Source organism: Schistocerca cancellata, chromosome 1 (assembly GCF_023864275.1).
Source record: "Schistocerca cancellata isolate TAMUIC-IGC-003103 chromosome 1, iqSchCanc2.1, whole genome shotgun sequence".
Classification (NCBI taxonomy): Eukaryota; Metazoa; Arthropoda; class Insecta; order Orthoptera; family Acrididae; genus Schistocerca; species Schistocerca cancellata.
In genome coordinates this window covers 679,821,746-679,846,057 of record NC_064626.1, presented here as the reverse complement: position 1 = coordinate 679,846,057, position 24,312 = coordinate 679,821,746, and the positions used below count along the sequence as shown (strand labels likewise).

At 37.5% G+C, this 24,312-nt stretch overlaps 1 protein-coding gene across 1 annotated transcript in view; it reads left to right on the top strand.

Moving 5' to 3' along the window:
- LOC126094274 (uncharacterized) overlaps positions 1-24,312 on the top strand; it is a 285,093-nt gene that overhangs the window by 144,158 nt on the left and 116,623 nt on the right. Inside the window, exons 8-11 of the mRNA XM_049908787.1 lie at positions 1,932-2,074; positions 3,116-3,219; positions 4,792-4,965; positions 20,261-20,461. Coding sequence (XP_049764744.1) covers positions 1,932-2,074; positions 3,116-3,219; positions 4,792-4,965; positions 20,261-20,461 — 622 coding nt within the window. The remainder of the gene's footprint in view (positions 1-1,931; positions 2,075-3,115; positions 3,220-4,791; positions 4,966-20,260; positions 20,462-24,312) is intronic.

Genomic DNA, 24,312 nt, shown 5'->3' with positions numbered 1-24,312 from the left:
GAGAAAAAAGTTGGTGCATTACTTTCTGGGCAGCCCTTATAATTAATCACAAGCACTCTGTCGGCTAGAACCTCTGCCCTCTTAATTCAGCTCTGTAATACTTCCTCAAATTTCCTCATCGTAAATCCTTAATACTCAGTATATTCTCCCATTACATCTTACGCTGGTTCTGACAGTTATCTTAGGTAGATCAGCTATCATGCTGACTGCACTTCGAGGAACCAGGAGCAGCATAACAATGATGTTACAATCAATAACCCATCTTGCATCCGTGGTATCCCAGATCCTTTCTACACTGCTTGAGCCATTGTTGCGTGATGAAAAGATAGAAAACCAAAACCATAAGATACTGTTGTGCCACTGATCTAAGTTGTACTTCATCAGCACTGTTCTGTGGTTTACTACTACCAAAGTAGAATAAGGAGAAGGAGTGCAGCACAGAAATGAAAAGGAAGAGAAAAGCTCCACAGACAACTCAGTCATTCTGTGAATGTCATACCACATATCAACTAGTTTATATCCCTGGAGGACTCTTATTTTATAATAACACTAATTAGAATGAACTATACCTTCAGTTGCCTACTATCTGCATTTGCCTAAACTTCCCTGATACCCACAGCCTTCCGTGTCTCAACCAGATATTCTCTTTCCACTACTTGGTGCAATGCCCTCTTTGCTGGCATACCAAGCGTATCACATCTTGTGGCTCAGTATATGGAGTCACATGATCTGATGGTTGCACACCATACATACAACTTGTTTCATTGATTCATCCCTTGGATCCTTCCCAGGTACCAGAACTGAATACGTGCTTGGCATAATGAAATATGACAGTGGAAGGAGGTCAAACCCTGGAACAACTGATACAATGACCCCATGAGCACTTATAGAAGGCACATGCAGCTATTTTCTTGTGTTACCAATGACCATAGCACCTCTGCCAATCCTGCTTCTGACTCCACCTGTAAAGAGTGTGGGTGTGCTCAGGTGGAGAATGGTTGGTCATGGTGAGTCAGAAGCCATTTGAGGGTAGTACAATCCCTATATTACTCCAATTATTCATATTATAAACTCAATCCCGTATCTGGCAGTGCTGGAAGGTGGTCCTCGAGCCACGGACCTGGTGACAAAGCATCGTAGTAGGTCACCACAAGTTGTTATGCTCAGCACAGGCCAGACATGGTGCAACCTTTCATAATCAACATCACCTGGCTGGCAACAGTTATGTCAGAGGGGATGTGGCAGGCTGACTCAGCCCAGTGATTATGAGACGACTATCTGGTAGCACGTGGTGCAGGCAGGCTCCACTAGTGGCTTTGTGGCTAGAAGGGCCTCAGTTCAATCCTCAGCTCATCAGGTAGCAGCTGGAGCCCCTGGCAGGTGGGCCTGTTAAGGCTTACTGATTTTATGACCTGTCTGGCCAGATATCCAGTATTTATATGTACTAAAGAGTGTTTGTTGTGGTGTTGCTGCAGTGGCACTAACTGACAGATGGGCAGCGGCACCCATTGGGTCCTGTGGCAGAATTCTGTGCCAGTTTACTGCTGCAGGAGGCCCTCTTTACAGTGCCAGACCCTCTTGCCTAGACCAGTGCTGTTACAATATTCCTGATTTGTATCATATGTGCACTTGTGTCTTCTGATGTGACAACAGCAATATTCACAGGGCTGCATGCATATATTCCTGGTTTGACACTCACTGAGGCTCCCAACCACACCTCAATTGAAGTATGAAATTACCCAATTCTAAGCCCATAATAAAATTAGAGACAATTTGTAGCTGCAGGTGAAACATAGCAATCAACATCCCTCCAGAATGCTCACTCTATAGGATATAATCATCAGCAAATTGAAATAATATTAAATTTACTTTCTATTGTGATTTAGATATAAATAAGATTTGTAAAATTAAAAGTAAGTTTTACTTTGTAGTGTGGACCATTTGCTGCAGAAGAAGGGTTCCAGCAAAAGTTCCTTTCCATCATTACCACTGCGTCTACAATATTCACCATTGCCTGATATCAACCTTGACAAAGGAAAGGCAACACAGGCCCCTGATATGATGGAAGAGACAGGTTGAATTACTTAACTTTTTATTCTTGTTTAATAATTGTACAAATTTGCCACCAGAAATGTTTGTCAAAAATTAAATTTATATATTTAAGAGTTGGTATTTTTAAATTATATCTGGTTTATGTTATAACCTGCATGTATTCAGGAAGGAAGCTGAAGGTGTTAGAAAATTTGTTGGCCATAGCAGCTGCCATTGTAGCATTATTCCGTATTTATTTGTAATTACTTAGTTATGGATATAATAGAGGGAAACATTCCATGTGGAAAAAATATATCTAAAAACAAAGATGATGTGATTTACCAAATGAAAGCGCTGGCAGGTCGATAGACACACAAACAAACACAAGCATACACACAAAATTCAAGCTTTCGCAACCAACGGTTGCTTCATCATGAAAGAGGGAAGGAGAGGGAAAGACAAAAGGATGTGGGTTTTAAGGGAGAGGGTAAGGAGTCATTCCAATCCCGGGAGTGGAAAGACTTACCTTAGGGGGAAAAAAGGACAGGTGTACACTCACACACACACACACCCATATCCAACCGCACATACACAGACGTGTACGTGTGTGTGTGTGTGTGTGTGTGTGTGTGTGTTTGTGTGTGCGAGTGTTTACCTGTCCTTTTTTCCCCCTAAGGTAAGTCTTTCCACTCCCGGGATTGGAATGACTCCTTACCCTCTCCCTTAAAACCCACATCCTTTCGTCTTTCCCTCTCCTTCCCTCTTTCATGATGAAGCAACCGTTGGTTGCGAAAGCTTGAATTTTGTGTGTATGTTTGTGTTTGTTTGTGTGTCTATCGACCTGCCAGCGCTTTCATTTGGTAAGTCACATCATCTTTGTTTTTAGATATAATTACTTAGTTAGTTATTGTAAACGCTTCTATTGTGATAAAAGTTAGAAAAAAGTTGACTGGAATTCATAGTAAAAAATAGAATGGAAAAATGAGAAGTTTTGAATTCTCAAGGTTGCTTACACTAGGATAAATAATATAAGTAAAATGACATACACTTAAAAAAACACTTGCTTCAATATTTATTGTTACAGTTGCAGGAGTACTGTTTGTATTTGTACACTGTGCTGAGGGCCTTGTGACTTGTGATACAGCAGAGTGCAATCCATACTGTACTATATTCAGTAACCGCAAAAAGGTAATATACAAAGCATACTAAATACTATGAAACCTTCAGAACTGTCTTCAACATGCATTTTTAACAAATAATGTTAAAGAAAACAACACTTCCTAATGTTCTGTGAAATTTTGCAGAACATTAGGAAGTTATTTTCCTTATTGATCTTATTATCATTTCCTTTTTAATATTACTATCATATTCTGCCAAGCACTGACGGGAAATTAAGTTAAATAATGTTGCTTTAGGCATTTTCATATGCTGTGTAAATATTCTGAATTCACAGTTCACCCTTTCCTCTTTACCATAATGACTTCAAATTAGTTTTAGGCAAGATAAGAAACAATATATAAGGAAACTGAAACATATAACATCTGTTGCATGGAACAAAAGAAATCAAATCAGAATAAGGTGGTTTTATTTTCTATACAAATTAATTCCTTGTCTTAGAAGATGCTGGATTGTGAACACACATTTTTCAGCAGCTGAGGCAAATATAATTGGCAAAGAATGTAAAATATGACAAGTAATAAAAATATTAATGGCAAGGGAAAAAAGTAATGTCTTATGTGCAGTCTGAACGTTACAGCAGTTCAAAGAGGCAGAGTGGAGAGAATACATGTATCAAAATATTATTGGAAGTAGGGGAATCTGATGCTTTCAGTTTGTTGCATGACAAACGATAGTGTTCATTGAAAACAACACAATGTTCTTACAGCAAGTAACTAACTGTTACTCTTAATAAATCTCAATAATAATAATCTCAATAATAATAAACAAGTGTAGCAGACAATGTCTTAGAACGCAGCAGCTGTTTTTCTCCCCCAAATGAGTTCACCTGATAATTTTACTACTGTATGTTACATTTACACTGTACAATCACAAATAGTAGGTCAATTAGCAGTTTAACAATTCAACTAGAGGAAATGATTATCTCTTCATTTCTTCAATTAATTCTATAAAAATTATGGTACATTAATGATGATTTAATTGTAAATCAACCTGACTGAAAATTAAGTAAACAGGTACCAAAATTTTAATAAATATAGACACAAAAGGTACAATAAATAAATAATTACTGTAGTTAACTTGAAATAATTATTTCATACATCATTTACATTAGTAATAAATAGTACTCAAATAAATCAGATCTGTGAAATATACTAACAAAATAAATTCACTATAATTATTATTATTAAAATATTAAATAGACAATGAAACTCATTCACATTACATTCTGTACATACATTATGAAAGTGAACCTGTAGAAAGCCATGAACTAAACAAATGGATACAGTTGCTCAGAATAAGTAACAATGAATCAAAGTTCATAGTGGCACATTAGTAAGACAATTTGAAAATTTTAGATGTTCTTGATTTGTATTTCTACAGATAAAACCTTAAGCAGTAGCATATGTATTTTATTTTATTTTATCTTTTTTCTGATTGTCATAATTTATTTGCTGTTTACAGTTTACTGTTCTGATCATTTGTAGTCACCCTTTTCAGACCAACATTGCTAGTATGTATATGATCGAATTGTGGTTCACAGTGAGTTGAACTAACATAAAGGTTTTGTGTTGTTGATTGTAGGTAAAGACTACTCATTATCTGAAAGGCACTGCAAATCCAAGATGGGAGTCACTGGCACAGTTTTTTGTGAATGATTATAGGCATGCTGCACTATCATTTGTTGTCTGTTCTTGGAGCCCACGGAAAATGGCAGACACTGATTTACTGGGATTAGCTACTCTTTCTCTCTCACAGGTATGCTAATTAGCTGTTACACCTAGACCTATGTCTGTGCTTTGGATATCAGTATTAACAATATGACAGAGTTAACTGTACTATTATTAAGTATTTTCCCATTACATTAAAAAAATGAAGCCTGCAAAAACTGATGGTTTATATGAATCTGTATGAGACCTGTATTAATATTTTGCACTGAAGGAAAAAATTCCTATAATTCTTGAAATCTTGTTAAGTGTGCTCACAACAACTAGGCTCCTAGGCTCTTCAATTACTCATTGTTTCAGTGATTGTGTCACATGATTACAACAAGCTTATAGCCATATTTATTGCACTTCTTCATGTAATTTCCATGTTCTGTGTCAGTCCAACCTGATATGGAACTCATGCATTTACTTAATATCAATGCATAAATTATCAAAATTGATTACAAGAAATTCCTTTTGTAGACAAAAACTCTTTCTGGGTTGTTGTTGTTGTTATTGTTGTTGTTGTTGTTGTTGTGGTCTTCAGTCCTGAGACTGGTTTGATGCAGCTCTCCATGCTACTCTATCCTGTGCAAGCCTCTTCATCTCCCAGTACCTGCTGCAGCCTACATCCTTCTGAATCTGCTTAGTGTATTCATCTCTTGGTCTCCCTCTACGATTTTTACCCTCCATGCTGCCCTCCAGTACTAAATTGGTGATCCCTTGATGCCTCAGAACATGTCCTACCAACCGGTCCCTTCTTCTTGTCAAGTTGTGCCACAAACTCCTCTTCTTCCCAATTCTATTCAATACCTCCTCATTAGTTATGTGATCTGCCCATCTAATCTTCAGCATTCTTCTGTAGCACCACATTTTGAAAGCTTCTATTCTCTTCTTGTCCAAACTATATATCATCCATGTTTCACTTCCATACATGGCTACACTCCATACAAATACTTTCAGAAACGACTTCCTGACACTTAAATCTATACTCAATGTTAACAAATTTCTCTTCTTCAGAAACGCTTTCCTTGCCATTGCCAGTCTACATTTTATATCCTCTCTACTTCGACCATCATCAGTTATTTTGCTCCCCAAATATCAAAACTCATTTACTATTTTAAGCATCTCAATCTAATTCCCTCAGCACCACCCAATTCAATTCAACTACATTCCATTATCCTCATTTTGCTTTTGTTGATGTTCATCTTATATCCTCTTTTCAAGACACTGTCCATTTTGTTCAACTGCTCTTCCAGGTCTTTGCTGTCTCTGGTAGAATTACAATGTCATCAGCAAACCTCAAAGTTTTTATTTCTTCTCTGTGGATTTTAATACCTACTCCGTATTTTTCTTTTGTTTCCTTTACAGTTTGCTCAACATACAGATTGAATAACATCGGGGACAGGCTACAACCCTGTCTCATACCCTTCCCAACCACTGCTTCCCTTTCATGCCCCTCGACTCTTATAACTGCCATCTGGTTTCTGTACAAATTGTAAATAGCCTTTCGCTCCCTGTATTTTACCCCTGCCACCTTCAGAATTTGAAAGAGAGTATTCCAGTCAACATTGTCAAAAGCTTTCTCTAAGTCTACAAGTGCTAGAAACGTTGGTTTGCCCTTCCTTAATCTAGCTTCTAAGATGAGTCGTAGGGTCAGTATTGCCTCACGTGTTCCAACATTTCTACGGAATCCAAACTGATCTTCCCCGAGGTCGCCTACTACTATTTTTTCCTTTCTTCTGTAAAGAATTTGCGTTAGCATTTTGCAGCTGTGACTTATTAAACTGATAGTTTGGTAATTTTCGCATCTGTCAACACCTGCTTTCTTTGGGATTGGAATTATTATATTCTTCTTGAAGTCTGAAAGAATTTCACCTGTCTCATACATCTTGCTCACCAGATGGTAGAGTTTTGTCAGGACTGGCTCTCCCAAGGCTGTCAGTAGTTCTAATGGAATGTTGTCTACTCCCGGGGCCTTGTTTCGACTGAGGGCTTTCAGTGCTCTGTCAAACTCTTCACGCAGTATCATATCTCCCATTTCATCTTCATCTACCTCCTCTTACATTTCCATAATATTGTCCTCAAGAACATCGCCCCTGTATAGACCCTCTATATACTCCTTCCACCTTTCTGCTTTCCCTTCTTTGCTTAGAACTGGGTTTCCATATGAGCTCTTGATATTCATGCAAGTGGTTCTCTTTTCTCCAAAGGTCTCTCTAATTTTCCTGTAGGCAGTATCTATCTTACCCCTCATGAGATAAGCCTCTACATCCTTACATTTGTCCTCTAGCCATTCCTGCTTAGCCATTTTGCACTTCCTGTCGATCTCATTTTTGAGACGTTTGTATTCCTTTTTGCCTGCTTCAGTTGCTGCATTTTTGTATTTTCTCCTTTCATCAATTAAATTCATTATCTCTTCTGTTACCCAAGGATTTCTACTAGGCCTCATGTTTTTACCTACTTGATCCTCTGCTGCCTTCACTACTTCATCCCTCAGGGCTACCCATTCTTCTTCTACTGTATTTCTTTCCCCCATTTGTGACAATTTTTCCCTTATGCTCTCCCTGAAACTCTGTACAACCTCTGGTTTAATCAGTTTGTCCAGGTCCCATCTCCTTAAATTCCCACCTTTGTGCAGTTTCTTCAGTTTTAATCTACAGTTCATAACCAATAGATTGTGGTCAGAGTCCACATGTGCCCCTGGAAATGTCTTGCAATTTAAAATCTGGTTCCTAAATCTCTGTCTTACCATTATATAATCTATCTGAAACCTTTTAGTATCTCCTGGGTTCTTACATGTATACAATCTTCTTTCATGATTCTTGAACCAGGTGTTAGCTATGATTAATTTATGCTCTGTGCAAAATTCTACCAGGCGGCTTCCTCTTTCATTTCTTAGCCCAATCTATATTCACCTACTACATTTCCTTCTCTTCCTTTTCCTGCTACCGAATTCCAGTCACCCATGACTATTAAATTTTCATCTCCCTTCACTACCCGAATAATTTCTTTTGTCTCATCATACATTTCATCAATTTCTTCATCATCTGCAGAGCTAGTTGGCATATAAACTTGTACTACTGTACTAGGCGTGGGCTTCATGTTTATCTTGGCCACAATAATGCATTCACTATGCTTTTTGTAGTAGCTTACTCGCATTCCTATTTTTTATTCATTATTAAACCTACTCCTGCATTACCCCTATTTGATTTTGTGTTTATAACCCTGTATTCACCTGACCAAAAGTCTTGTTCCTCCTGCCACTGAACTTCACTAACTCCCACTATATCTCACTTTAACCTATCCATTTCCCTTTTTAAATTTTCTAATCTACCTGCCCGATTAAGGGATCTGACATTCCACGCTCCGATCCGTAGAACACCAGTTTTCTTTCTCCGGATAACGACGTCCTCTCGAGTAGTCCCTGGCTGGAGATCAGAATGGAGGACTATTTTACCTCCGGAATATTTTACCCAAGAGGACGCCATCATCATTTAATCATACAGTAAAGCTGCATGCCCTCGGGAAAAATTACGGCTGTAGCTTCCCCTTGCTTTCAGCTGTTCGCAGTACCAAAACAGCAAGTCCGTTTTGGTTAGTGTTACAGGGCCAGATCAGTCTATCATCCAGACTGTTGCCCCTGAAACTACTGAAAAGGCTGCTGCCCCTCTTCAGGAACCACACATTTGTCTGGCCTCTCAACAGATACCGTTCTGTTGTGGTTGCACCTATGGTACGGCTATCTGTATCGTTGGGGCACGCAAGCCTCCCCACCAGCAGCAAGGTCCATGGTTCATGGTAATCTGATACTCTGTCAATATACCAATGCCTGGAACTTCTGGTTCTAAACAAACCTTCAGTTTTGTATTTGCATATAATAGTATCCTCAGATATTGGGTGTGTTGAGTGCCTCTAACTTCAACTAATTGAGCCTTAAATGATAGTTTTTTGTATTTTGTGAAATACATAATCTGTGATTTTGCTTTACTGTTAGAACCAGATGTTGGTTTTCAGACCTGGGAGTCTGGATGTATGTGAATGTATCTTGTATAAGGTATTTCATAAAAGTGTAAGGTTGTAAAGTAAGAAAGATTTCATGAATGTTGTTGGCTGTACTATGGAAGTCCAGCCTACATGAGGTGTAATGCTACTGAAATAATAAATGTGAGGAAGACATCAAGGGTTGGGGCAGGGGGGGGGGGGCTGGATAAGGCATAAATCTGGCAATGGAATATAAAATGTACCATCAGTATGGAAGCATAAACACTTAATATGTGTGGTAGTGCTTTGTCTTTTCAGTAGTCTCCTGTAGCTGTTGCACTGGGGACTTTGTGCAAGCAGTCTTTTGTGCATGAGACCCCTGACCCCAAAGATACATCTGACTGCAGTGGAATAATCAATAGAGACAGTGGCATACTCATTGGTAACAAGCAATCTTCTCTAAAGATTCTTATTTAAGTTTGGGCTCGGTAATGGTTAGATATGTGTGAGATTCTACAAAGGGGGAAGACATCTTCCAGAGTTTACTTTACAGCATTTCATCAAGCAAGCATGTTACATAAAAAAGTTCAGGATACCTCAGATATCATAGGTAATTCTAGCTGCTCAAAATTGTGTGTAATTTTGTCAGTGGGTACTAAGTCATCCCTTAGTGTATTCAAGGAAACTTATTTCAATCTGGCAATGCTAACACATTACAATGATTATAAAGACATGCCTATACACCAGGTTTGTGTCATCTATTAAAAAGATGAGGAATTTTCATCAGTGATTCAGCCATGACACTCATCTAATAAGCAATCAACTGAACCTTGATCTAAGATGGTAGCTACACAGAATGTTATTCGTTAGGTATGTGACAAAGGCTTGGACAATTTGCCATTGTGGATGTGGTTGTTTCCAACATGTGCGGGTTACACTAAATACCGCAAATGTAATATTTGTTTTTCTTTTAACCTTAGCAATGGGTACCTGATGAACTGTTGCTTTAATTACTGTGATACACACTTTTTTTAGAGTTACCAGAAATTCTGTAATAGGTGGGTGTAGTACTCTGCATTTTGTAGAAGGATGTAATTGGTTTTTTCAACTTCCTATGTGTTGTTGCACTTCCTCATAAATCATGACAAGCATTCTCCATATATATGCTGAATGGAGGAAAGATTGTAATCAAGGTATGATTATAGTACTGAGTATAACTGCCAGAATGTCTGATGTATAAAATTAAAATCCACCCAATCAGATCGTGAAGGCCCATTGGTGCCGACTGGCCACTGTATCATCCTCAGCCCACAGGCATCACTGGATGCGGATATGGAGGGGCATGTGGTCAGCACACTGCTCTCGCAGCCGTGTAAATTTACAAGACCATGTGTGATGTATGGGATCCTAATTTGTAACAGCAGCTCAACAGTACAGTCACATATTATAAAAGATCAATAGAAAAGAGAATTTAACATTCTGCAAGGAACAACATTTATTAGAGCAAGGAATACACAACAGTAACTGCAATAACAGAGATACTCTCTCACAAAGATTTCATTGTCAGCCATATTTGTCATTCCCTGATATTCTCCCCACTGTGGTCATGTCCAGTGGGATGACCAGCTTCATTCCATCTGCCAAGAAATACTCCCCTTAGTGACTGGTTTGTTAATGATGTCTGTGAATGTCTTACAACAATCCATGAAGGTACCCTCTTTTTTTTTCATTCAAGTATAGTGCAGATTTAGCCATCATACCTTTCACACCCCACATTCTCTATATCTTCAGTGATGTAGTAGTCTTCTGTTGTATTGCATTCCAGACAAGATGACAAAAATCTCCTGAGATCTCAGTCCTTGCTGTAAGAAAGTTTGGTCCACTTCACATGTAACACCCTTGCGTAATCTTCAAAACTGCAACAAGATGGCAAGAATTTGAATAACAAATTGGGGCCTGTTTCTAAGGTGTCATTCAGTAACCAGTAATTTGGCTAATAATATGGATCCTCAAAACTTGTCCATACTCTTTTTTTCAATTCATTTATTAATAAAGTGATATAATAGAGGATTTACAGTGACACAGTCTTTCAGTACATTTTCTAGTTGGTTTTACATGGTACACTTCATTACATCTGCATGATGAATTGTGTACACTTTGTCAGCCCTTTGAATCCTACCTTGCAAACTACTGTGCAAGGCAATTTAAAGCCTTTGTTTGCGGAACAGTTCAGGAAAGATGACACATGTGTTATATTTCCAGAATTACTCTGCAAACTGAGGTATTAAATTCCCTTGCACAGTATTTACTTGCTGCGGTTTTGCCTTGAAAATGATAGGATGGTCACCTGTCAAAATATTAGCAGTTGTCGATGATGTCACCCGCCTACATTCCTGTAAGTTATTTGAACATCATATACGGTATGCTAGAAACAGGCTCTTGAAGAGTAGTATAGAGAGCTGAAAATCTGATGTTTTGATATTGCTGTTATTTCGACAGTGGTTTTGCCTTCAATAAACTTGTAGATAGTCAAAAGTCCCTTGTGTTGAGAATATTATTAAAATTCCATGTACTTAATAGATGAAAACTTAACTTTTTTATTGTGCTCAATGATTTTGCCAAGTCCTTCTAGGACTAGAATACTTTTCTTGCAATATTGTATCCACCAATTATTTGATTATGTGTGGGGATTTTAATTTTGTCACTTGAAACTCAGCAAGTGACTGACAGTACCATCATACACTTCCATTACTGATGTGTGCTCATATTTATTTAGTGTCTTTTTTATCATTATTTTGCCAAAATCTCAATAATCTGATAGAAATGAAAAAATGCACCACCTTGTTAAAGCACTCACAGCTATTTAGAGAATTTTGTTCAGGATAAATATCAGAGGAAAGGCAAAGACTTTTTATTCTAAGAGGTAAAAATTCATTTATCTATTGGAACAATATGTCACAAAATACATTGTCCCTTTTTTTGCTTCCCCTTCATGGTACAAAAAGAATTGAGATGCCATCCATTGACGGGAACAGAAACCACGAGAGTTGCTGACTTAGATTATTTCTGCAATGACATTTTTCTAGGGGCCTATGTCTTCTAAGCTAGGTACCAGACTGGCAGGATTTCTGCACACACTGCATGTTGATCTGAGGCAAATGGATGGATGCCGTAAAACAAGTTACAAAAAATTCCATGTTTTCTACAGTCAGAGATTCACATATGCTGATCTCAGAAGCAGGTGTCTCATGTGCACATACCACATCAGTTGTGAGTCGAAGATTAAGCAACAAAATGTTGTATTTGAAGTTGTTACTGTTAGTCTCTAAACTTCATTTGCTGTGCAAAAGTTTGCACATATTTGCAAATACACATTTCTGCTTGTTATCTGTGTGATATTATTGCTAGCCTACTTTTTATCACCCAGTTGTAAAGTAATGTAGCAGCTCAGCCTATGTTGTGGCAGGAATCCTGCAAAGACATGGCCATGTTGTAGTAGTTCAACAGTTACTGGAAGAGAAGGTTCAATATAACTAGTATTTGTAATATGTAATATTGAGGTGGCGACTGCCGCTTGAAGGAGGTTATGAATAGCTTTGTCAGTTCTGCTGTACACTGCTTATAGTTAATATAACAAAACATATTCGATTTGGACTGCATGCCGTGTGATACAGTCATCTCTGCAACATATGTAGCACCATTTTATGTTATGCAATGGATACAGGGTATGGTAGTATGTATAGTGTGTGTATCTCACTATTAATTGTGCACCCATGTTATCAAAATCACCTGTGAAATGAAATGCTACAAATTCATTTAAATTTTTAGTGCAGGCTTTTAATATATTGCAGATAAAGCACACACAGTGCAGTCAAGAATGCTGTGTTAACTGCCAGAATGTATCCTAAGCATTATTATTATCATTAAAAAATAAAAACTCTGCTTGGTGGGATGGTATACCCACTAAAGTAATTAAAACAGTGTGTGGCATAATAGCACCTCCCCTAACTAAAATATGCAACCAATCTTTGGAACTGGAATGCTTTCCAAATGTTTTGAAGTATGCCGAAGTCAGATCTCTGTTGAAGAAAGGGTCGAAACTATCAGCTTATTCCTATTCTTCCAGTCCTGTCAAAGTTTTAGATAAAGTAGCTGCAAACCAGATCAAAAACTTTGTTGTAAAAAATGATGTTATTGTAAGTAACCAATTTGGATTTCAACCAGGAAAAAAAAACCATTCTGGAGCCAGTGAATAACTTTATTGAAAATATAGGAAAATCATTGGATCAGAGGAGTGAAGTTGTAGGAATCTGTGATCTCAAAAAAGCATTTGACTCTGTTAACCACGACTTGCTTCTCCACACATTAGACAAATACGGGATTAGGGACAGTGCTCTAAATTGGCTAACATCACACTTACACAACCGAAAACAAAGAATAGCTATCACTGCAGATGCAGTGAATTACTATTCTAAATGGAGTACAGTATTATAAGGTGTGCCTCAAGGCTCCATTTTGCGGCCAATCCTGTTGCTATTCTACATAAATGGTTTACCCACAAATATAAATTCCCCATCAGTTCTGTTTTCAGATGATACTTCTGTTTTAATTGAAGATAACAATGCGGGAAAAATTCTGAGCTCCATCGTAAGCACACTGGATACCTTAGAAAACTGTTTCCAGTTAAATGGGTTGAAACTGAACACTGCAAAAACCCATATGGTACATTTCAAAACCAAACATTCAAAATGTGTGAAACTTAAAATACAACATAAGAATCAACCTATGAAAGAAGTTGACATGGTCAAATTCCTGGGACTAATTGTGGACAAGAACTTAAGCTGGAATACACATATTGACTACCTATCAAATAAACCAAGCAGTTTTGCATTTGCAATGCAAATACTAGCAAATCCCATTGACTTGAGTACACAGAAAGTTGCTTATCATAGTTGTTTTGAATCTGTCATTAGATATGGGATAACTTTCTGTGGAAGTTCAAGTAGTGTATCTTGAATACTGAAACTGCAAAAGAAAATTGTCTGATACATGTGTATTGCACAGCAGACAGAGTCTTGTTGCCCATTATTTCAGAAACTACAAGTCCTAACTCTTCCCTCCATATACTTTTATGAAATTGTAATCTTCCTAAACAGCAGACAAAAAGGAGAATCATTTTAATGATAAATATAACACAAGAAATAAAAATAATTTTATGCTACCCATACAATTGTTGAAATTATATGCATGGACTGCACAATATACAGCGATAACAGTACATAACAAGTTAATGGGCAAAAACATATTTAATATGAAGCCATAAATTTTAAAAATGAGATTACAGCAGATTCTGTGGGAGAAATACTACTATTCAATAGAAGAATTCATTGAGGATGAAATGATAATTTGAGCAAGGGGTAATTAAGTGTCAGATTTTATTGTATGTTAGATAACAAAATTGTGTTATGATTATGATGCTATTTGTTAACATCAACTGTTCTTTGTTTACGATGATATTTTACCACATTTTGATGTGTCTCCTGTACCTGAATCAAATGATTTAGATTATGTGCATTATAAGACAAGTAAACCACAATTCACAATGGATTTATGTAAACATCATGCCTCCTTTTCTAGTTGCCAGTACTGTGGATGGATGCAGTTGTATGACTGTCCATCACTGTCTACTTTCAGGCACACTGGCAGAAGCAAAACCTACTTCTGTTTCAAGCTCTGGTCATCAGTGCAGTCCTGCTGGTGTTCTTTGCAGCCCTTCACCATGTTACTAAGTGATAGGATATTGAGTTCAGAAGAGACAGGAAATTGGTGAGACACTGGAGATTAATTGGACACTGATTGATGACATTTTTACAGATAGTGCTCAGGCTGAAACAATTAATGTGCGCACAGTTGTTAATGAACTATCTGATCATGACACAGTCAAGGGAAATAAACAGTATGGCATCTTTACAGCCCCGACACACAAAGCAGTGAGGCTTAATAAAGAGAATAGGGTACAGCGTTTTAAGACTAAGTTAAAAGATGATGTATGGGATGAAGTATATACAGGAAGAAATACTAATATCAGAATCAATTTATTCCATAGTAAATTTGTGTCAATATTTGAAAGTTTCTTTCATAAAAAGTTTTCCAGAAGATAACTAAAAAAAGAAGTAAGTCATAGGTAAGTAAGGGAATTTAAATCTCATGTAAGAGGAAGGCCAAAGTAAGTCAAGATCTGACATTACTTTCATACTAGAAAAAATGCTGTAGTATTTTAAGGAAATGCCCAGAAGTATGCACATTCCGAAATAAATAATGCAGATAACAAGATTAAAATTCTATGGGATATTGTCAAATGGGAGATGACAATTAAACCAAATGATAATGCTGTGACTGATAATTCACAATAATTCACAAGTTGCAGGTACTTCTAGCAAGCACTTTTTAAATGCAGCATCACAAATAGGATTAAATGATACAGTTGAAAAGCAGGAGAATATATAAAAAAAGTCATTCCACAGAACTTCAAGCAATTAGAAGTGACACCAACGTCCTTCACTGAAATTAATAGAATTCTAAAAAGTCTAAAAAACAAAAGCCATGTGGTGTTGATGGAATTTCAAACATAATTCTGAAAAGTTGTTATAGCTTAATAAGTAATGCCCATAGTGACATATGTAATGCATCACTGGCACAAGGAATTTCCCACACAGGTTAAAATGTGCAAATGTGCAATTAGTAAGAAAAGTGACAATACAGACTTAAATAGTTATTGTCCAGTTTCCTTACTAATATGTATTTCCAAAATATTTGAAAATATAACGTACTCATGAATAGTCTCATACGTAAGTAGAAATAACTTAGCATATTGCAGTTTGGATTCCAGAATGGCTGTTCAACCGAGAGTTGTATTTATACATTACTCATGAAATGTTACAGATCTTACAAGTCTTAAATAATAAAATGTTTGACTGTGTACATCATGTTAGTCAGGTTTTATGAAACTGGTGTGTTTACACTCAGCTGGTTTGAATCAGTTTTAAAAACAGAATGCCAAAAGTTGTGCTGAATAATTCAAACAGTGAAACTTCCTGGCAGATTAAAATTGTGTGCCAGGCCAAGACTCGAACTCGAGACTTCTGCTGTTCGCAGGCAAGTGCTGTACCTACTGAGCTACCCAAGCACGACTCACGCCCCATCCTCACAGTTTTACTTCTGCCAGTACCTCGTCTCCTATTTCATTCTGGAATTCAAACAGTATTTGAAGGGTAGAAAATTTTAGTGCCCAGAAAGAAATCACAAAAGGAGTTCCACAGAGTTCAGTTTTGGGTCCACTCTTATTCCTACTATATGCGAAAGACCTTCGACTTAACAATCAACGAGCAAAATTGGTACTTTTTGCAGACAGTACTAGTATTATAAAAAAAAAAAAATCAGAGAGAAAGCATTGTCAGAGATGCTAAATGATATCTTCCAATGAATTATAAAGTTGTTCTCAGAAAATTGACTCTCCCTAAATTTTGGAAAAATGCACAGTGTATTCAGTTCTTTACATCAAATACAGTCATACCAACAATTGATATAGCCCATGAGCAGGAGCCAGTAAATAGGGTTGAATGATGCAAAAGTTTTCAGTCAACTTAATTGATGGAAACTTCAAGTGGGAGGAGCATATTATTGATCTTCTTAAACAATAAACTTCAGCTTGTTTTGCTGTTTGTGTAATTGCTAGTCTTCCAAACAAATTAATTAACCTTCTGACATATTCAACATCTTTCCATTTATTAATGTTGTGTGGCATAATTTTCTGAGATAGCGCACCTTTTAGAAAGGAGGTATTTATTGCACAAAAGTGAGCAATAAGAATAATATGTGTTACCCACTGAGCTTATACATGTGTATAATTGCTAATGAAATTCATCATAAATAATTCAATACATTTCGAGAAGAACAGTGATGTCCATATCTACAGCACTAGAGAGAAATATGACATTTATTATCCATTATTAAAGTTGTTAGTGGCTCAGAAAGGAGTTCAGTATGCAGCAACAAAATTTTTTTACCATTTACTCAATACAATATCTGACAGATAGCAAAACAAGTTTTAAATTTAACTTAGTCATTTCTCCTAGACAATTTCTTCTATTCAGTTGGCATGTTTGTATTTAAAAACTAGTTGCCAGTGAGAAAGCATTTATTTGTAAAAAAAGTATTCATTAATGTTAACACTAATCATGTGTACATATCCTGTAAACTAACTCATTCTACATCATTTCAATAAAAGCAGCACTCAAGTGATATGTGGAACATATAACTAACTATGATTCTAGAGAATATAACAGAAAGAAACATTCCACATGGGGAATCACCAGCAACAAACTGTCGATTCGCATGAACGGACACAGGCAGACAGTGTTTGTTGGTAATGAGAATCACCCTGTGGCTAAATGTGCCTTGGTGCACGGCCAGCACATCTCGGCACAGTGTTACACCATACGGGTTATCCTGATACTTCCCACTGACACCAACGTATCAGAACTCCAGAGATGGGAACTTGCCCTTCAATATATTCTCTCTTCCTGTTACCCACCAGGCCTCAACCTCCACTAATTTCAAGTTGCCGCCCCTCGTACATCAATTGTCATTCAACAACATCTTCCAAAGAATTATAAAGTTGTTCTTAGAAAACTGACTCTCCCTAAATTTTGAAAAAAATGCACAGTGTATTCATCTTTGCCCCTGTACTTCCGCCTCGACTGACATCTCTGTCCAACCTCTTTGCCTTTACATATGTCTGCCTGTGTCTGTATATGTGCAGATGGATATGTGTGTGTGTATGTGTGTGTGCGTACGAGTGTATACCTGTCCTTTTTTCCCCCTAAGGTAAGTCTTTCCACTCCCGGGATTGGAATGACTCCTTACCCTCTCTCTTAAAACCTACATTCTTTCGTCTTTCCCTCTCCTTCCCTCTTTCCTGATGAAACAGCCTTGGGTTGCAAAAGCTTGAAATTTATGTGTGTGTTTGTGTGTTTTTTTATTGTGCCTATCTACCAGGACTTTCTCGTTTAGTAAGTCACAGCATCTTTGTTTTTTTATATATGATTCTAGAGATATAGAGATGCTGTTGGACACTTTTAATTTATTATTAGTTATCAACTGCCATACCCACAATTGTAATAGCCATACAGATAATGTATTTACACAGCAAGATGAAGTTAAAATACAGGTGTCTTTGTGGTTAATAGATTTTCAGGCCATGATAAGTGTATTCATGTTGTGGAACTTAGTTGCATGAAAACGAAGACAATTTGAAAAAAAAAAAAAAAGTCTTGGTAAATATTGACATTCATTTCTGAGCTCATTTGTGTAAAAACTCAACAGATGATTTGTTATTTTCATCATGATAACATCTGAAGTCACTGGCTAAACTGTTTTCTGTAAATTATGAATCTAAAACAACATGTAATCCCTAGCAGAAAATGTGTAACATTGGTGATTGACAACTCAGTCAGTACTTGATGCATTATTTAAAAAAGTACTTAGAATTTTTGCATTTTAGGCTCCATGTTGGTGAATCACAACCTGTTATTCATGTAATAAACACTACTGCCTTGGATCCAAACTTCAATCAGTTTTGCTTTAGTTATTGAACAAATGTTTCAATGGAGGAAATAAAACTGTAGTGCTTTATTTATTTATTTAGGGCGGCAGTGCATTGAGGAAATATCCTCAATATTTGGAGAAGACTGTACATACCATAATTTATGTGTCACTTAAGAATATGTTGTTATATAGGAAGACTAGTGGGGTTTGACGGATGCCATTGGAATCGATGAGTGTGTATCTCACATCATTCTGCAAGATGACAGTAAAATAAAGGGTTTCTTTGTGGGCACCACTTTTATTGACTAAGGATCATACAGCATTCACATGTGGGTTGTAAAAGAACACCAAAAATTCAAAACTGGCTCACCTTGCCTTCACTAACGATGAAACCTAGGCTTCTTACCACAAACCACCACCTAAATTATAAAGCAAGAAGTGAGTGCTCCAGTGAAATGACTGTATAGACTCGACCATTGGTAAAGAAGGTGGCATACTTTGTGTCACTTTGTTTCATTGCTAGAATAGGAGGAATGCAGTCAGATAACGAAGGCTTTGGTGGAAAGTTCATTGTGTAACATTCTCTTCGTTGTGATGTGTGCAACTTGATATGTCATCTTTACAGTGAGTGGCAATGTATCCTTTTCATAATATTGTTGAATCTTTCTTACAGACTTTAGAGTACCATTATTAGGAGAAGAATCTAGGAATGTACAACTGCTCCTTAACTGTAGTGTATGCAAAGACACGATTAGACTTATTACAGTACATGTCTTAAAGACATCTAAGCAGTCATTCATTATGCACTCTGAATGTGAATGGAACGGGGAAGAAACCCTAATATAGGTTAATGAGAAGTATTCTCTGGCAGACACCTTGCATTGGTTTCTGGGGAATGGCTGTAGATGTATTTTTTCAGTTGTGGTTTTTATGTTGTTCCTACAAGTGAAAATTTTGCTGAGAGGACAACAGCTTCCTAAGAATGAAGAGTTCCTGCAGATGTGGACTGATTACAGTTGCCAGATATCAATTAGAAAACATTGATTTGATGAGTGCTTGAAGGTGTCAATAGAGGAACTGAGTGTAACAGAATAATTACTGTTAGAATTTTGTCTCCTAAAAGTAAGTATTGGCTAGCCATGAAACCCAGCACTTTTATAACCGCATACTCAAAATATGTGGCTGCAGTGATCTAGCAGGTAGAGCACTAGACTCAAGACTCCAGCCATAGAGGCCCTTGGTTGTGTCCCAGATAGGGGTGAGGAATTTTCCTTGTTCCAGTTCCTCCAGGATGTCCCTGAGTCCATTCAGCATGTTATCACATGAGTATCAAAGATTTTTCCTGAGGACAAAAGGCAGCTGGGATAATGGGCCCAGCATCCTCCCCCTTCTAGTGCCCCAATGAAGAAAGGCTGCACTCTACCTGCAGTCATGCCAAAGGCCCAGTCACAGGCTTGTACTACAGACATTACCTTTGTATTCAACATATCTTGCTTGATGTTGAAGCAGAACAATAAAAATAAAATTTTACATGGGCTAAAGTAAGTTAATTGGAATCATCATGAGAATGAAAGCAACAAGGTACCCTTAATGGATGACTAATAATTCTTTTAAATGTTTTGACTTCCATTGTTCTATTATGTACTCTGAGAACCATCTTGCTAAACAAAGGTTTTTTAATATCTGTACTAAGAAAGAACTGTTTTCTTCTTACACTAATAAATTGTGGAATTTTTGATTGTCTTTAATCTTTTCAGGGTGATACCTGGGTTGTACAGAAGGCATTACCATTGTCTGGAAACTTGGCTGGTGGTCAAGTGCTGGTGTCAGTTGTCTTTTGGCCTGTTCCTTCAGTGGCTCAACAAGATCCTCTCTCTACAGAAATACAAGCTGATGAAGATGATGCAATAAGTGATGGCCATGGAAAGAGAAATAGCAATTCTTGGATGCAACAGGCAGTAAGTAATAAGAAAAGATATGTCAAAACTGGATGCCAGATCAGGACTCGTCAAAAATATCTAGCAGCTCTCATGGATCCACACAGAATTCAAATGTATGATTAATATAAAGTGACAATGGGAAGAATATGACTGAAATATGATTTCAAATGCAGAAACAGTTGTGGAAATATCTAACAGCACAATATGATACATGTTCAGTTTGTAGCTGTATATTATTCTAACAGCATTTGAGAGATCAAGTGTGGTTTATGTTCCGATAGCCTTAAAATGGGAAAGAGTTGAAAATCCAGTCAGGTTCCATAAATCTGTGACAGCATAGCAAACAATTTCACATTATCTGCAGATGATTTCATTTCCAGGCACAATTGTGGATACATTTCATATGTGCATATTTACAGTGCTGTTAGTTTTTTTATCCTGTGCTTAGTGATCATCTGTAGCATAAGTAGTCCATTATGCAGAGTGATGTAGTCAGCAGGAACTGTTTAATATTCATGGGAAAAGATCTTCTGAACAGGATGCGGGTATTAAAGATAAGCAGACTCAGAAATGGAACTTATGGACTTCCATCAGAAGGTCAGTAACAGGTAACTTAAATTCTTTCAGGAATATCTCAAAAGATTGACCTTCTGAAGTTACTACAGAGGATGTAAAGAAAGTTCTTAACTTTTCAGTAAAAACCATGTGTTCTATAGTGGTAGAATAACCAAGACATCAATTTCACAAAAGCAATCATGGAAAGCACTGTAAGAGTAACATACACATTCCTAAATATGCAGATGAGTGCTGGTGAATGATCAAGGACCATGTCAGTAATTTTTCCAGGTGAGAAAGCCACTATAGCAGGGAATAACTCGAAAAGAGAATATCAGAGATGACACTTAAATCACATACTTCATTACAATCAGTTATGTCCCATGCGGAAATGAATGATAGTGTAATGACTTCACTAATGAGACTATGCTGTTAAATAAATCAGCTGGTGCCTTGATGAGACAAGTGAAGACAATAAAGATTAAATTAAATTAAGAAAAGACATTACCATTAAAAGAATCTTCTCCAGTATTGTCATAGACTTCCTCTCCATGCTAGGCACCATGTAACTCTGAAATATAAAATGTGAAGAGAATTTATAACGTGCAACCTGAATTTATAGTTGGGGTATTACTGATTGAACATTGAGAAAAGTAGGAATTTTATATTGGAAAAAATGTTTTTTGGGTGTTTTTGATAAAAAAAAACCTTTAATTACTCATTAAAGCAAAATAGTATTTGCCCACAATACAACCTATGTGATTATTTTGCTTAGGTGTATAAAATACTGTTGTCATTATGAAATTGCTTTGTTGCTTGGTTTGGTTTAACACGGTGCAGTAGAGCTAAAGTCATTAGTGGTCCTTGGTGGATATTGCAGATGCAGCCTCCAGTGCAGAAGATAAAATATTGATCTTTTGTGGTGTTTGCTATCTCTGGTGACTAATGACTCAAGCCTTTATACAATCTGTGACTCGAACCTTTATGCAATCTGTGCACAATGCTGCACAGAAAGGGCAGTTGTGCCATATCAGTATTATTTAGCTGCTGACAGTGTTCTCAAAGGTAAGCAGGGAACTGGCCAGTTTGTGAACCATATGTGAAACTTGTTAAATGTTGTTGGTCATTGGTATCTGGTTCATGAAGCTTGGATGTCAAAATAAATAGGCATCAGATCTCTAAGGCTAGTCACATCCGTAAAGCTTAAAATATAGGAAAGGCAACTCTTTCCTATAACAAACTGGTGGGTGTCACATGGAAAGCAGTATTTACACTAGCTTCCGTGCTCTTGCTCTTTCTCTAGTAGAAGTACACACATAACCACACAGATATCTAAATACACATTCCTATGGCTACAGTGAGACTGACTGTTGGTTATCGATGGCAGTTGTCTTGGCACATTGAGATGGGGAGGGGTTAGGGAAGGACGCACAAGTTGACGATAGGGTAGTGGGATAATGTGAGGCAGGTCTTTTGACCGATGACTCAGCAGCTGCATAACATGATGAAAGGACTGCAGAGGGTAGAGAATATAAGAGGTAGAGAGATGAGTGGAGGTGGGGGGAGGAGTAAAGGAGAGGAAGATGGAGATGAGAGGCAAGATGGGGACGGAATAGAAAAAGGGAGAGATGTGAAATGAGGGGGAAGATGGACAGAGAGAGAGAGAGAGAGAGAGAGAGAGAGAGAGAGAGAATGAATGCCTGCATGGGAGGAGGGGAAGGGGGGTGGGGGGTCACAGGCATTTACTAACCTATACAAGGCAGGGCCTCATCTGAAAGCAGCCATTTCGTATATCAGTTATGCTGGAATTACTGTACAGAATTCTTTGTGGCCATGACAAATAACCAGCTGTCTGCTTGCATGAATGGCCATCAGAAAACTGCAGCAAACTGCAAACACACTGAGCAGTGAAACAATACAAAAGGATCGCTAGTTATGGGTTGTAACTAAGTTCTCACTTCTCAGTTGATCTGTCACACTGATGTTGTTCATGAGCACTTTTAACTTATGGAAGATTTATGGTCATCTTCTAATTCAGTGGAACTGCTGTGCAGTGCCACCAATTGTCCTGCGTGACTTTGTTTCCATCTGCAGAGTGTGCAGGGCTGTAAGAGACCTCATAATTAAAGTGACTTACTAAAAAATGACATAAACGCCTTTTTAGAGAACTCTTCTGTGTTTGGTTGCTCTCATATTCAATATTTAGGCCTACATCATTTTGTGACAAATTTCTTATTACTCAGAACCACATTGCCGTAGTGAATTTCAGAACAGCACATAAGAGAATGACGTTTCTGCATAGTTTCTATTAATTTTTGGAGGGTTTACATTGTCAGCAGAGATGCTTCCCCTGTGCCTTCCAAAACACCACCAACCTGTGATGCCAAATAATAAGCATCACTTCCAGAGTGTGTAGAGACTCTTGACAGCATCACACTTTGCCTATGTCCTATGCTCATGCCTCTCGCATCATCTCTGCACAAACCAAAATCAAAACATGCAAAGGGGATGTTCTTTACTTACTTGTACAACTTTTTTACACAAACATATTTCATCTAATTCTGAGGAAGAGGTGAAATGAACTGTTAAACCACAACACACAAATGTCTTCATCAGGTGTTTCACTGCACAAGCCATTTGGATACTACCTTCCAGCTCAGTTTCTCTGAACTACAGTGGTGGGAATTGTCTCTCCAGAATATCCAATGCTCTCACAATCCCTCTGGCCTAAACATCTGCTAACATCTTCCCCACTGTCTCACCTTACCTGTTCCTTCTCTCTTCTGCCCACACTACTCCTTCATTGTCCAAATCAGGTACTGCCTTCTCCCATTACTTTTTCCCTCCCCCTCCATGTCTCCATGTGGGCATTCTCTCTTTCTCTCTCTCTCTCTCTCTCTTCTGAAGAAGAAAGAGAAGTGGTCTTCAAAGATGGTGTTCAAAGTGGCAACTACGAGCTTCACTACAAGCTTTGTCTGCCATGGAAAGATTAATGTGCAATTGCTAAAAATATTAAAAGTCTTGATTGTAATAAAAAATAAAATTACCACTTGTTGATTACCCGTTTCAGTTGACTAACAACCGTCTTCAGATCTATGAAAGCAATCAGAAAATTGCCTTTCAGTTAATATGAACTTAATAACCTTTTAAAAATGTATATTATATAAAAAAAGTATTAATATATGCCTGTGTCTGTGTGTGTGTGTGTGTGTGTGTGTGTGTGTGTGTGTGTGTGTGTGTGTGTGTGTGTGTGTGGGAGCGCACGCGCGCGCTCGAGTGTATACCTGTCCTTTTTCCCCCCTAGGGTAAGTCTT